The sequence below is a fragment of the Rana temporaria genome, chromosome 7, assembly GCF_905171775.1.
Source record: "Rana temporaria chromosome 7, aRanTem1.1, whole genome shotgun sequence".
In the NCBI taxonomy this organism is placed as follows: Eukaryota; Metazoa; Chordata; class Amphibia; order Anura; family Ranidae; genus Rana; species Rana temporaria.
This window is the reverse complement of record NC_053495.1, coordinates 198,183,181-198,195,680: the sequence shown is the minus strand read 5'-3', so window position 1 is coordinate 198,195,680 and position 12,500 is coordinate 198,183,181. Positions and strand designations below refer to the sequence as shown.

The following is a 12,500-nucleotide window of genomic DNA, read 5'->3' as shown; positions in this document are numbered from 1 at the left end:
ATGTAAAATTGCATAAACATTGGAGTGCAGATGGAAGGAACATAAAATGATATTTATAGAGAAGTTCTAGCAGAACTCATACTTTAGGTCTGGCACGGAATCAGAGAAAACAATTTTTTTTTTTTTTTTTTTTTTTTTTTTACAATGCTCTCTCGAAAAGTTGGCAGAAACTTCTTTTTTTTTTTTATTCTGTAATTGTAACATAGAAGTTTTTCTGGGGAAATAGAGGGACTTGCCGAGTGACTAACCGCACTCCTCCCGCTCTGCACAGACCTTTTTTATTTTAGATGTTTTTTTTGTTTTTTTCATATAAGAGTTTTGTTTGGCGGATTGACTTGGGATGTTTTATTTTTATTTTTTTTTATTCTTATTCTCTTTGAGCAACATACAAATTCAGTTCAGACTTTAATATGGAAGCCAAACATTGGATGTGATCGGCCGCACGCTTCCAGTCCATAGAAGAGCAGGGAAGGTATTCTGGGAGGTCGCCTCCTCCTAAGTGCGCCATAAAATGATTTCCTGCAGAAGAACGGTGGCCAATTGTCCAATAAACCAATTTAACGTAAAAAAAAGAATGTGCGGTGGCTGCGCACTGCTTGATCTGTAATATTGCAATGGTCGTATTAAAGAGGAACTGCAGTCTGCTCACATAATTTTGTATTAAAAATATCCTTACCACTCTGAAGCTTCCCTCCAACCACTTTGCATATTATTTTATATATACTGCGATTCTGTACTTGCCAAATATGCTGCAGAAATCTCCCTCCTCCGAGTCTGGCTGCAGCCATTTTAACTGTGAGCAGCTGAAGCCGCTGCCTGTTCACTTCCTGGATTTACACACAGAGGCACACCTCCAGCTTTGATTTATTTATATATATATATATATATATATATATACAGGGAGTGCAGAATTATTAGGCAAGTTGTATTTTTGAGGATTTATTTTATTATTGAACAACAACCATGTTCTCAATGAACCCAAAAAACTCATTAATATCAAAGCTGAATATTTTTGGAAGTAGTTTTTAGTTTGTTTTTAGTTTTAGCTATTTTAGGGGGATATCTGTGTGTGCAGGTGACTATTACTGTGCATAATTATTAGGCAACTTAACAAAAAAATATATATATACCCATTTCAATTATTTATTTTTACCAGTGAAACCAATATAACATCTCAACATTCACAAATATACATTTCTGACATTCAAAAACAAAACAAAAACAAATCGGTGACCAATATAGCCACCTTTCTTTGCAAGGACACTCAAAAGCCTGCCATCCATGGATTCTGTCAGTGTTTTGATCTGTTCACCATCAACATTGCGTGCAGCAGCAACCGCAGCCTCCGAGACACTGTTCAGAGAGGTGTACTGTTTTCCCTCCTTGTAAATCTCACATTTGATGATGGACCACAGGTTCTCAATGGGGTTCAGATCAGGTGATCAAGGAGGCCATGTCATTAGTTTTTCTTCTTTTATACCCTTTCTTGCCAGCCACGCTGTGGAGTACTTGGACGCGTGTGATGGAGCATTGTCCTGCATGAAAATCATGTTTTTCTTGAAGGATGCAGACTTCTTCCTGTACCACTGCTTGAAGAAGGTGTCTTCCAGAAACTGGCAGTAGGACTGGGAGTTGAGCTTGACTCCATCCTCAACCCGAAAAGGCCCCACAAGCTCATCTTTGATGATACCAGCCCAAACCAGTACTCCACCACCACCTTGCTGGCGTCTGAGTCGGACTGGAGCTCTCTGCCCTTTACCAATCCAGCCACGGGCCCATCCATCTGGCCCATCAAGACTCACTCTCATTTCAGCAGTCCATAAAACCTTAGAAAAATCATTCTTGAGATATTTCTTGGCCCAGTCTTGACGTTTCAGCTTGTGTCTTGTTCAGTGGTGGTCGTCTTTCAGCCTTTCTTACCTTGGCCATGTCTCTGAGTATTGCACACCCTGTGCTTTTGGGCACTCCAGTGATGTTGCAGCTCTGAAATATGGCCAAACTGGTGGCAAGTGGCATCTTGGCAGCTGCACGCTTGACTTTTCTCAGTTCATGGGCAGTAATTTTGTGCCTTGGTTTTTCCACACGCTTCTTGCGACCCTGTTGACTATTTTGAATGAAACGCTTGATTGTTCGATGATCACGCTTCAGAAGCTTTGCAATTTTAAGAGTGCTGCATCCCTATGCAAGATATCTCACTATTTTTTACTTTTCTGAGCCTGTCAAGTCCTTCTTTTGACCCATTTTGCCAAAGGAAAGGAAGTTGCCTAATAATTATGCACACCTGATATAGGGTGTTGATGTCATTAGACCACGCACCTTCTCATTACAGAGATGCACATCACCTAATATGCTTAATTGGTAGTAGGCTTTCGAGCCTATACAGCTTGGAGTAAGACAACATGCATAAAGAGGATGATGTGGTCAAAATACTCATTTACCTAATAATTCTGCACTCCCTGTATATATATATATATATATGCGATTCAGTTCACCTGTGTAGCGCTATACAAGTCATTCATTCATATATATATACCGTATTTATCGCTGTATAGCGCGCTCCTGCGTATACCGCGCACCCCTAAAGTTGCCCCCATTCCTGTGGAAAAAATAGTTTTTTGTACTTACAGTTTTGGTGTCTTGCACGGCGCCATCTGCGGCTTCGGGTGTCCTCTTCGTCGGGTCCGGCGTCCTTCTGCGGCGTCCTTGCGTCCTCCCCGCTCGTTTCCCGCGCCGAGTTTGAATACTGCGCCGGCATATACCGAGCGCAGTACACTCGGGCAGGCTCGGCTACTGTCGCGCTCACGTCCTGTACGTCCAGGACGTGAGCGCGGAAGAAGCCGAGACTGGCCGACTATACAGGAGTGTACTGCGCTCGGTATATGTCGGCGCAGTATTCAAAACTCGGCGCGTGTATCGGCGTATATCGCGCACCCACGATTTTGCCCTGATTTTCAGGGCAAAAAAGTGCGCAGTATACGCCGATAAATACAGTGTGTGTGTGTGTATGTATGTATGTGTGTGTGTGTGTGTGTGTGTGTGTGTATGTGTGTGTGTGTGTGTGTGTATGTGTGTATATATATACATACATACATACATACATACATACATACATACATACATCACACACACACACAATGGCGGGGGCGCAGGAGCACCACCCCCCTCTCCTGTCACCGCTCTAATTTCCAATCTATGGTCGCTGCTGACACTACCTATTCAGGTGCCCGGCACCTGATTAGAGCAATTGGCTCCAATAGGCACCCAAAAATGTGAATAGCGGGCGCAACGCTGTGCGTTCTCTATTCACCCAGCTGTGTTGGCGACCTTATGGCGGACACTTCGGACACTTTTGACACATTTTTGGGACCATTGGCATTTTTATAGCGATCAGTGCTATAAAAATGCCACTGGCAGGGAAGGGGTTAACACTAGGGGGCGAGGAAGGGGTTAATTATGTTCCCTGGGTGTGTTCTAACTGAAGAGGGGGTGGGACTGACATGGGGAAATGACAAATCGATGTTCATACATTTTTATGAACACACGATCAGTCATTTCTCCCCCTGACAGGACGATCGCGGGTGCCTGGTGGTGATCGCTCCCGCCGGGCACATGCGTCGGCACCAGGGGCGAGCAGGCGGGTCGCGATCACCGCCGGGCACCCGCGATTGCTTACAGAGCGAGAACTGTATGAACGGCGATCTATCATTTCCCCTAGTCAGTCCCACCCCCGCTTCAGTTAGGGAACAGGGAACTATTGGCTGCAATGCGAAATGACGTATAGCTACGTGATCTCGCGCAGCTGAGCCGACCTGCCGCCGTATAACTGCGGCTGCTGGTCGGCTAGTGGTAAACAAGAGATGCGTCTAATTTTGTAAATTTTTGTGTCAAAAACAGCATGGTTAAAACTGTTTTTTTTTTTTTTTTTGTTTTGTTTTTTTTTGCTTGTTTTTTCAATGTTTTTTGTTTTGTTTGTTTTTTCAATTAACATTTAAATAGGGTCGGATCACATCAGGGAAAAAGATGGTCTCTGGGCCGTTCTCGCCTGGTTATCCATCGTTGCCACCCGCAAACAGAGTGTAGAAGACATCCTAAAAGACCATTGGCAGAAATTCGGGCGAAATTTCTTCACCAGGTAAAAACACTGTTCTCCATATTTGGTCTCGGTGCAAAGAATTGTTGATGAGCTTAAAGCGGAGTTCCACCCAAAAGTGGAACTTCCGCTTAATCCACTCCTTGCCCGCCACATTTGGCATGTCATGTGGGGGCTTCAGGAGGAGTGGGACTTCCTGTCCCACTTCCTCCTTCCGCCGAGGGGCTGCTAAGGCGAATAGTCTAATCGCCTTTCTGCAGCCCCTCCCTGTAGGCGAACGCCTGTCCAATTGGATGGCACAGTGCGGCTTGCGCATGCGCAGTGACGCTCGCGCATGCGCAGTGGGTGCCCGGCCGTGAAGCCGAAAGCTGTCACTTCCGGGTGCCCACACTTGGAATGAAGACGCCGGCCGGAGAGGGGCGGAGCCCCGGCCGGCGCGTCATTGGAACGTGGAGCAGGTGAGTGTATGTTTATTATAAGCCAGCAGCTACACTTTTTGTAGCTGCTGACATTTAATAAACATAAAAAATGACTGGAACACCCCTTTAATTTTCTGGAAGTATTCTCTATTGGGGATGAGCAGGAAGTCAACAACATTGATTTTGGAAAAAAAATCTGCGTCACATTTTGCCACGCTGACTATTTAGGGAAAATTTGCCTGAAAAAAAAAACATGGGTGTGTCTATTAAAACTACTTCCCGACCCGCGTATTGTAAATGTACGTCATCTTTTTAAACATGGATATCTCAGTAACGGCAGCAGCTGCTGCCACAACTGAGATATCCATGTTTTCAGCGGGCGGCCGTGTAAACGATAACGGCGGTCTCCGCGGCGGATTCGCCGCGAGATCGCCGTTATCGGCGGGAGAGGGGCCCGCCGCTTTTCCGCGCCCTCCGCCGCTTACCGGAGCCGTCGGTAGCGGCGGAGGAGATCCGATGCTGCCGCCTGGAGAGTGAGGACTTGAGTGAGGGCAAGATGGCCCCCACCCGTCCTCATAGCTCTGCTGGGCGGAAGTGACGTCAAAACGTCAGTCCCGCCCAGCCTCTTAAAGAGACAATTTTTTTTTTTGTCATTTTTTTAAATGACAAATTTTCCTTTTTTTTTTTTTTTTTTTTTTTTTTTTTTTGCATTTAAGCCTAAATATGAGATCTGAGGTCTTTTTGACCCCAGATCTCATATTTAAGAGGACCTGTCATGCTTTTTTCTATTACAAGGGATGTTTACATTCCTTGTAATAGGAATAAAAGTGATCATTTTTTTTTTTTTATATTTTAGTGTAAAAAATAATAAAATCAATAAAATATTAAATAAGAAAACAAAAAAATTTTTTTTTTAAAGCGCCCCGTACTGACGAGCTCGCGCGCAGAAGCTAACGCATACGTGAGTAGCGCCCGCATATGAAAACGGTGTTCAAATCACACAAGTGAGGTATCGCCGCGATCGTTAGAGCGAGAGCAATAATTATAGCCCTAGACCTCCTCTGTAACTCAAAAAATGTAACCTGTAGAGTTTTTTAAACGTCGCCTATCGAGATTTTTAAGGGTAAAAGTTTGACGCCATGCCACGAGCGGGCGCAATTTGTAAGCGTGACATGTTGGGTATCATTTTACTCGGCGTAACATTATCTTTCACAACATATAAAAAAATTGGGCCAAATTTATTGTTGTCTTATTTTTTAATTCAAAAAAGTGAATTTTTTCCAAAAAAAGTGCACTTGTAAGACTGCTGCGCAAATACGGTGTGACAAAAAGTATTGCGATGACCGCCATTTTATTCTCTAGGGTGTTAGAAAAAAAAAATATAATGTTTGGGGGTTTTAAGTAATTTTCTAGCAGAAAAAACTGTTTTAGTCTTGCAAACACCAAATCTGAAAAACACCTAAGGTCTTTAAGTGGTTAAAGTGAAACTGCAGTCTCCCAATCAACATTGAAATGTTATATTCCTTATGCTGCTTGCATTAGTAAATAGACAGGAAAGTATATTATATTTGCTTTTTTTTTTTGTTATTTCTTTGGTTGGTGAGGAATTGGCCCAAGGATGATCAAATGGATCAAAACGCTCTATTTCCACCCATGTGCTAGGATCAAGATCAATGGATCTTTATCTGCACCCTTCGAGATGAGAAATGGAACCAGGCAGGGCTGTCCCCTGTCCCCTCTTCTTTTTGTCTTATCATTGGAACCCCTGCTGGCAATGGTCCGACAAAATCCAGAAATATATGGAATGGAGGTTGGAGAAGATGAGCACAAATTATCCGCCTTCGCAGACGACATTCTATTTTATATAAGTAGCCCAAGAGTCACTCTCCCGAAGTTAATAGCCACCTTAAAACAATACGGTGAGGTGTCAAACTTCAAAATGAATACAGAAAAGACGGAGATCCTAAATATCAACATTCTTAAAGAAGAAGAACAATATCTGCGGAAGAAATATAATTTTAAATGGCAAAAAGAAATAAAATACCTGGGAATAAAACTGGCAAATACCATCAAGAAAATATATAGAATAAATTTTATCCCCCTGCTTAACGAAATAAAAAGTGAAATTAAAAACATATTTAATAGACCAATTTCGTGGTTCGGGAGGATAAATGTAGTAAAAATGGTTCTCATCCCAAAAATTCTATACAAGTTTCAAATGGTCCCAATATACCTACCACCGTCATTCATCAAAATAATTAACTCCCTCATAATGAACTATATTTGGAATAATAAAAAACACAGGGTGTCTGCTCAAATCCTAAAACGGGCCAAGAAAAAGGGAGGCTTAGCTGTACCCGACATCAGACTGTATTATAATGCCTCGGTTCTCTCACGGGTTATAGAATGGGCTAAAGAATCCCAGGACAAAAGATGGATAAATATTGAATGCACATTAGCGAGGGCACAGTTAGGGAGATTAATTTGGAATCCACCACAACACAGATCCTTACACACCTCAACACACACAATTACTCATAATGCATGGAGGATCTGGAATAGACTTCACAAACAATTAAAAACAGAATTCAACTCACCCTTTATTGATTTAAAAGAAAATGAATATTTCATTCCAGGGACAAAAGAAGTAGGGGGAAATTGGATCACAAATAGAACACAGTTAAAAGATATAACACTAGATGGCAAAATTAGGACACTTCACGATATTAAATATAGGATTGGAATTAGGGCGCTCGACGAGTGGAGATACTTGCAGTTAGTGTCATTCGTCAAGCGCCTACCACACCCTTTGAGGTCACAAGAGGATTACACCTTATTGGAACAATTGTGTAGCATCGAAAGCTCAAAAGGAAATATATCTAAAATCTATAATTACTTGCAGAAAACGGAAGAGTTGGACACGCTAAAATACATCCAAAATTGGGAAACAGACTTAGGGGTCCCAAGGGGGAAAACGACCATAGGAAGAATCTTGAATATGACTCACACCTCGGCAGTAGATGTAAGAACTGCCGAGATGAACTTCAAATGTTTGACGAGGTGGTACGCCACCCCAGATAAAATGGCAAAATTCAGAGGGGGAGAGTCAGAGAAATGCTGGAGAGGTTGTGAGTCAAGAGGAACAATGGCACACCTTTGGTGGGACTGCCTGAAAATTAAAGCTTATTGGAAAAAAATCTTGGCCCTGATAAAGGTAATAACAAAAAAAGAAGTGGAAGATAACCCATGGGTAGTTCTCTTTCATGGGGGGGAGATTCCAGAGAAGGAGTATAAGGGTTCACTGATCCCTCATTTGTTGAACGCAGCGAAACGATTGATTCCCCTTAAATGGAGAGACGCGAAAAGTCCGCAAATGTGGGAGTGGATCGACTACGTAGAGGACACTTATAGGAGAGAGAAATTAAAATACGGGAGCTATAAACACAAGGTAGGGGAAAAGGATATATGGTTACCCTGGTTGGAATTTAAAAAGTCCTGGAGGTTCGCAGAAAACCTGAGAGAGGAATAGGAACGCATTTTTCAATTAAGGGAATGAATTCTTATAGTGGAGTCGTGGGATGGTCAAGGGTGGGGGTGGGTAGGGGGGGGAGGGGGGAGATGGGGAGCTGGGTATTTCTTTGTCACGCAGATAAAACCTTTTAAAAATCCCGTACTTACTATAAAAGAGTGAGTTCTAAACGGTGAGAAAAAAAAAAAAAAAAAAAAGAGGAAATTATAAAAATAAACAAATAAATAAAATAAAAATAATAACAAGTATAAAAACTTGCAAAGAAATACACCACAAATGATGCTAAACCAGATGTAGAGACGGAATTATGAATAAAATCATGAGCAAGTCTCTCGCTGTGGTGAAGTCTGAAGTGGCAAAAAAAAAAAAAAAAGTGGTTAAAGTGAAACTGCAGTCTCCCAATCAACATTGAAATGTTATATTCCTTATGCTGCTTGCATTAGTAAATAGACAGGAAAGTATATTATATTTGCTTTTTTTTTTTGTTATTTCTTTGGTTACTTCCGGGTTTCTTGCCTAGGCAAATGATGCCATACATCCCAGAAGCCTTCAGAGGGAGGGGTAAATTGCAGAGAGGGGAGGGGTACAATTAAAGTGTTACTAATAATGGGATACAATTGCAGTGTTAATAATAATGCGATGCAATTGCAGTGTTAATAATAATGGGATACAATTGCAGTGTTTATAATGGCATACAATTGCAGTGTTAATAATAATGGGATACAATTGCAGTGTTAATAATGGGATACAATTGCAGTGTTAATAATGGGATACAATTGCAGTGTTAATAATGGGATACAATTGCAGTGTTGGTAATGGGATACAATTGCAGTGTTGGTAATGGGATACAATTGCAGTGTTGGTAATGGGATACAATTGCAGTGTTAGTAATGGGATACAATTGCAGTGTTAGTAATGGGATACAATTGCAGTGTTAGTAATGGGATACAATTGCAGTGTTAGTAATGGGATACAATTGCAGTGTTAGTAATGGGATACAATTGCAGTGTTAGTAATGGGATACAATTGCAGTGTTAGTAATGGGATACAATTGCAGTGTTAGTAATGGGATACAATTGCAGTGTTAGTAATGGGATACAATTGCAGTGTTAGTAATGGGATACAATTGCAGTGTTAGTAATGGGATACAATTGCAGTGTTAGTAATGGGATACAATTGCAGTGTTAGTAATGGGATACAAATGCAGTGTTAGTAATGGGATACAATTGCAGTGTTAGTAATGGGGTGCAATTGCAGTGTTGGTAATGGGATACAATTGCAGTGTTGGTAATGGGATACAATTGCAGTGTTAGTAATGGGATACAATTGCAGTGTTGGTAATGGGATACAATTGCAGTGTTAGTAATGGGATACAATTGCAGTGTTAGTAATGGGATACAATTGCAGTGTTAGTAATGGGATACAATTGCAGTGTTAGTAATGGGATACAAATGCAGTGTTAGTAATGGGATACAATTGCAGTGTTAGTAATGGGATACAATTGCAGTGTTAGTAATGGGATACAATTGCAGTGTTAGTAATGGGATACAATTGCAGTGTTAGTAATGGGATACAATTGCAGTGTTAGTAATGGGATACAATTGCAGTGTTAGTAATGGGATACAATTGCAGTGTTAGTAATGGGATACAATTGCAGTGTTAGTAATGGGATACAATTGCAGTGTTGGTAATGGGATACAATTGCAGTGTTGGTAATGGGATACAATTGCAGTGTTGGTAATGGGATACAATTGCAGTGTTAGTAATGGGATACAATTGCAGTGTTAGTAATGGGATACAATTGCAGTGTTAGTAATGGGATACAATTGCAGTGTTGTTAATGGGATGCAATTGCAGTGTTAATGGGATGCAATTGCAGTGTTAATCGGCTACAATTGTAGTGTTATAGTCTGATGCAATTACAGTGTTAATAATTCAATACAATTACAGTGTTAATAAACCAATACAATTACAATATTAAATGCTAGACACAATTACTATATTGTCAGGCACAATTACAAAATTATAATAAGTATTTTCAATTTTGTTAAATTACTTTTTACATTTTCATCCATCAGCCTATAATAAAAACCCTGAGTGTTTATTGAAAATGTGCATACAAATAAAACCTTGTATGTCTTTTAAAAACAAAAATGTAAAAGTAATTTAGCTGGGCAAATTATAGTTACATTTTTTTTGTCTAGATAACCGACTCGCACTGATGGTTTCAAAATTGGTACATCAATAGTCTCTAGTCTAGAAAGGGTGAAGGTAAAGTACAGTGGAACCTTAGTTTACGAGTAACACAGTGAACGAGTGTTTTGAAAGAAGAGCAATTTTTTTTAAAAAAATCCTGACTCGGTTTGCGAGTGTTCTCGCAAAACAAGCAGAATGCAAGCCAGCAGGGTGTGTAGTACCGCATTTGGCCACAGGTGCGGAGGGCGCCGGTGACACTTGGAACGGTTCAGAGCCATTCGGAAATACTCAGTTTCCTAAATCAGCCGAGCTGTCCCCAAGTATTTCTGAGGCTCTCCAGGCCCCCCCACCTCTATTGCATGCAATACCGCATGTGGCCAGAAGTCAATGCGGAATGAATTATCTTTGTTTTCCATTGACTTCTCTGGGGAAACTCGCTTTGATATGCGAGTGCTTTTGGATTACAAGCATTCTCCTGGAACGGATTATGCTCTTAATTCAAGGTTCCACTGTAGGTGTACTCTTTCCTATTTTAGCACAACTACATTGTTTACTACAGTATAGATTTGCAATTTAATTCATCTTGTTGATCTCTACAGCCTGTCTGGCACTAATGAGATCTAAAATTCCTAAAGAGTTCTCCATTTAGATGGGTAGATGCTTACCTCATTAAGTGGCAAGGTTGAAAAGCGTTGCCTCATATATCGCAGGCACCCAGAAGATGTTTTAAACATTTGGAGATTTAATTGTTCTATTACTTTACTTCTGGGTTTGTCAACCGGTCATCCTCTGGTGTTATGCTGAGGATTTGCTGAGGCAACTGTCACGTCACCTGTGGACAGGTAACAAGTGCACCCCGTAGGGGTCAGGGATGCACCTCAGGGTAGTGAACCCTATAGCCGACTGCTGCTATCTAAGAGAAAGCGTGAACCCAAGATCGCCCAGGGCGCTGAGTCTAAGACCCAGCTTTGTGTACACCAGAGCCTCTAGTGGTGAGGATGGCCTTCGCCGCAGCTGGATCCAGGTCGCGACCCCTGGGATCCCCTGGGTCACGCTCCACAGAGAGAGAGGGGAAGCAGCAAGCAGGACAAACGGAAGTGATGGGTAAGCCGAGGTCAGAGCAACAGGCAGACAGGGTAACCGAGGGACAGGCAAAAAGGTCAAGGGCACAGGCAGGGACGAGACAAAAACAGTACACAGAGAGGTAATCGTAGCACACTGCAGACAGGAACTTAAGCAAACAACACTGTTGAACAGCACTGCAGGCCTGTAGTGCAACAGTTAATATAGACTTCCTGGGATGGCCTGGGTGGGGCCATACAGGAAGTAGAGGAGATAAGAAGGTAACTAGAACAGAGTCAGGCCTCTTAATGGACAGATGGAAACAGGTAAGCTGCCAGACTATTGCATATCCATGACAGAAACTCAGTATGTCCCACCCAGAAGCACTATTCTCATCAGAGCCTTTACTGTTCTGCAGGTACGACTATGAGGAGGTCGACTCCGAAGGCGCCAACAAGATGATGAAGGACCTGGAAACAGTCATGTTTGACCGCTCCTTTATTGGACAGAAATTAGCGGTTGGCGACAAAGTTTACACTGTTGAAAAAGCCGATAACTTTGAATACAGCGACCCTGTTGATGGAAGCATTTCAAGAAACCAGGTGGGACTGCCATAAGAGCGGCTGTGGTTGGAAAATCAGATTTTAGTCTTCCATTTCTCTACATGTGTGTCCCTCTTATTCCACCGAGACCCAATAGCAGACTGCGGGTGCCGCTCAGGTATGAGATGGAGTCCAAGTTACCCCTTCTCTGGCTGGCTTAGTGCTGGTTGTAGTGGAACTTGTCCAAGCTGCAGCAATGTCAATGAGAGAAGTCCATACACCGCACATCAAACAGCAGACCCATATGTGGAGAAGTGAATGGCAGCCTCAGCCCGGGGCTCTAACCAGGCCATGCCCCAACATGTTTCGCTCCGGTCTTGGCAGAGAGCACTGCGTTGGAGGCATGGCCTTGTCGGGGTCTTGGCTGAGGCTGCCATTCACTTCTCCACTAATGGGTCTGCTGTTTGATGCATGGCATATCATGGACTTCTCCCCTTGACATTGCCTCTTCTTCCACTGCTGTACTTATCGTCTCTTCCTGCCGGTCCTCCCCTCCTGGCCCAGTCTATGCTCTGTTGTTGGGTTACTCGTTGGGGTCATTTCTTTGCGGCATTCATTTTTTTTTTTTTTTTGTCTCTCTTCTCAGGGATTAAGGCTCATCT

At 42.2% G+C, this 12,500-nt stretch overlaps 1 protein-coding gene across 2 annotated transcripts in view; it reads left to right on the top strand.

Moving 5' to 3' along the window:
* The window catches only part of PGM1 (phosphoglucomutase 1), an 84,068-nt gene that overhangs the window by 63,246 nt on the left and 8,322 nt on the right, over window positions 1-12,500 (top strand). For both annotated transcript variants that reach the window (XM_040360777.1, XM_040360775.1), the window contains exons 8-10: window positions 3,997-4,132; window positions 11,715-11,898; window positions 12,485-12,500. The exon at window positions 12,485-12,500 is cut by the window's right edge and continues 119 nt beyond it. In XM_040360777.1, coding sequence (XP_040216711.1) covers window positions 3,997-4,132; window positions 11,715-11,898; window positions 12,485-12,500 — 336 coding nt within the window. The remainder of the gene's footprint in view (window positions 1-3,996; window positions 4,133-11,714; window positions 11,899-12,484) is intronic.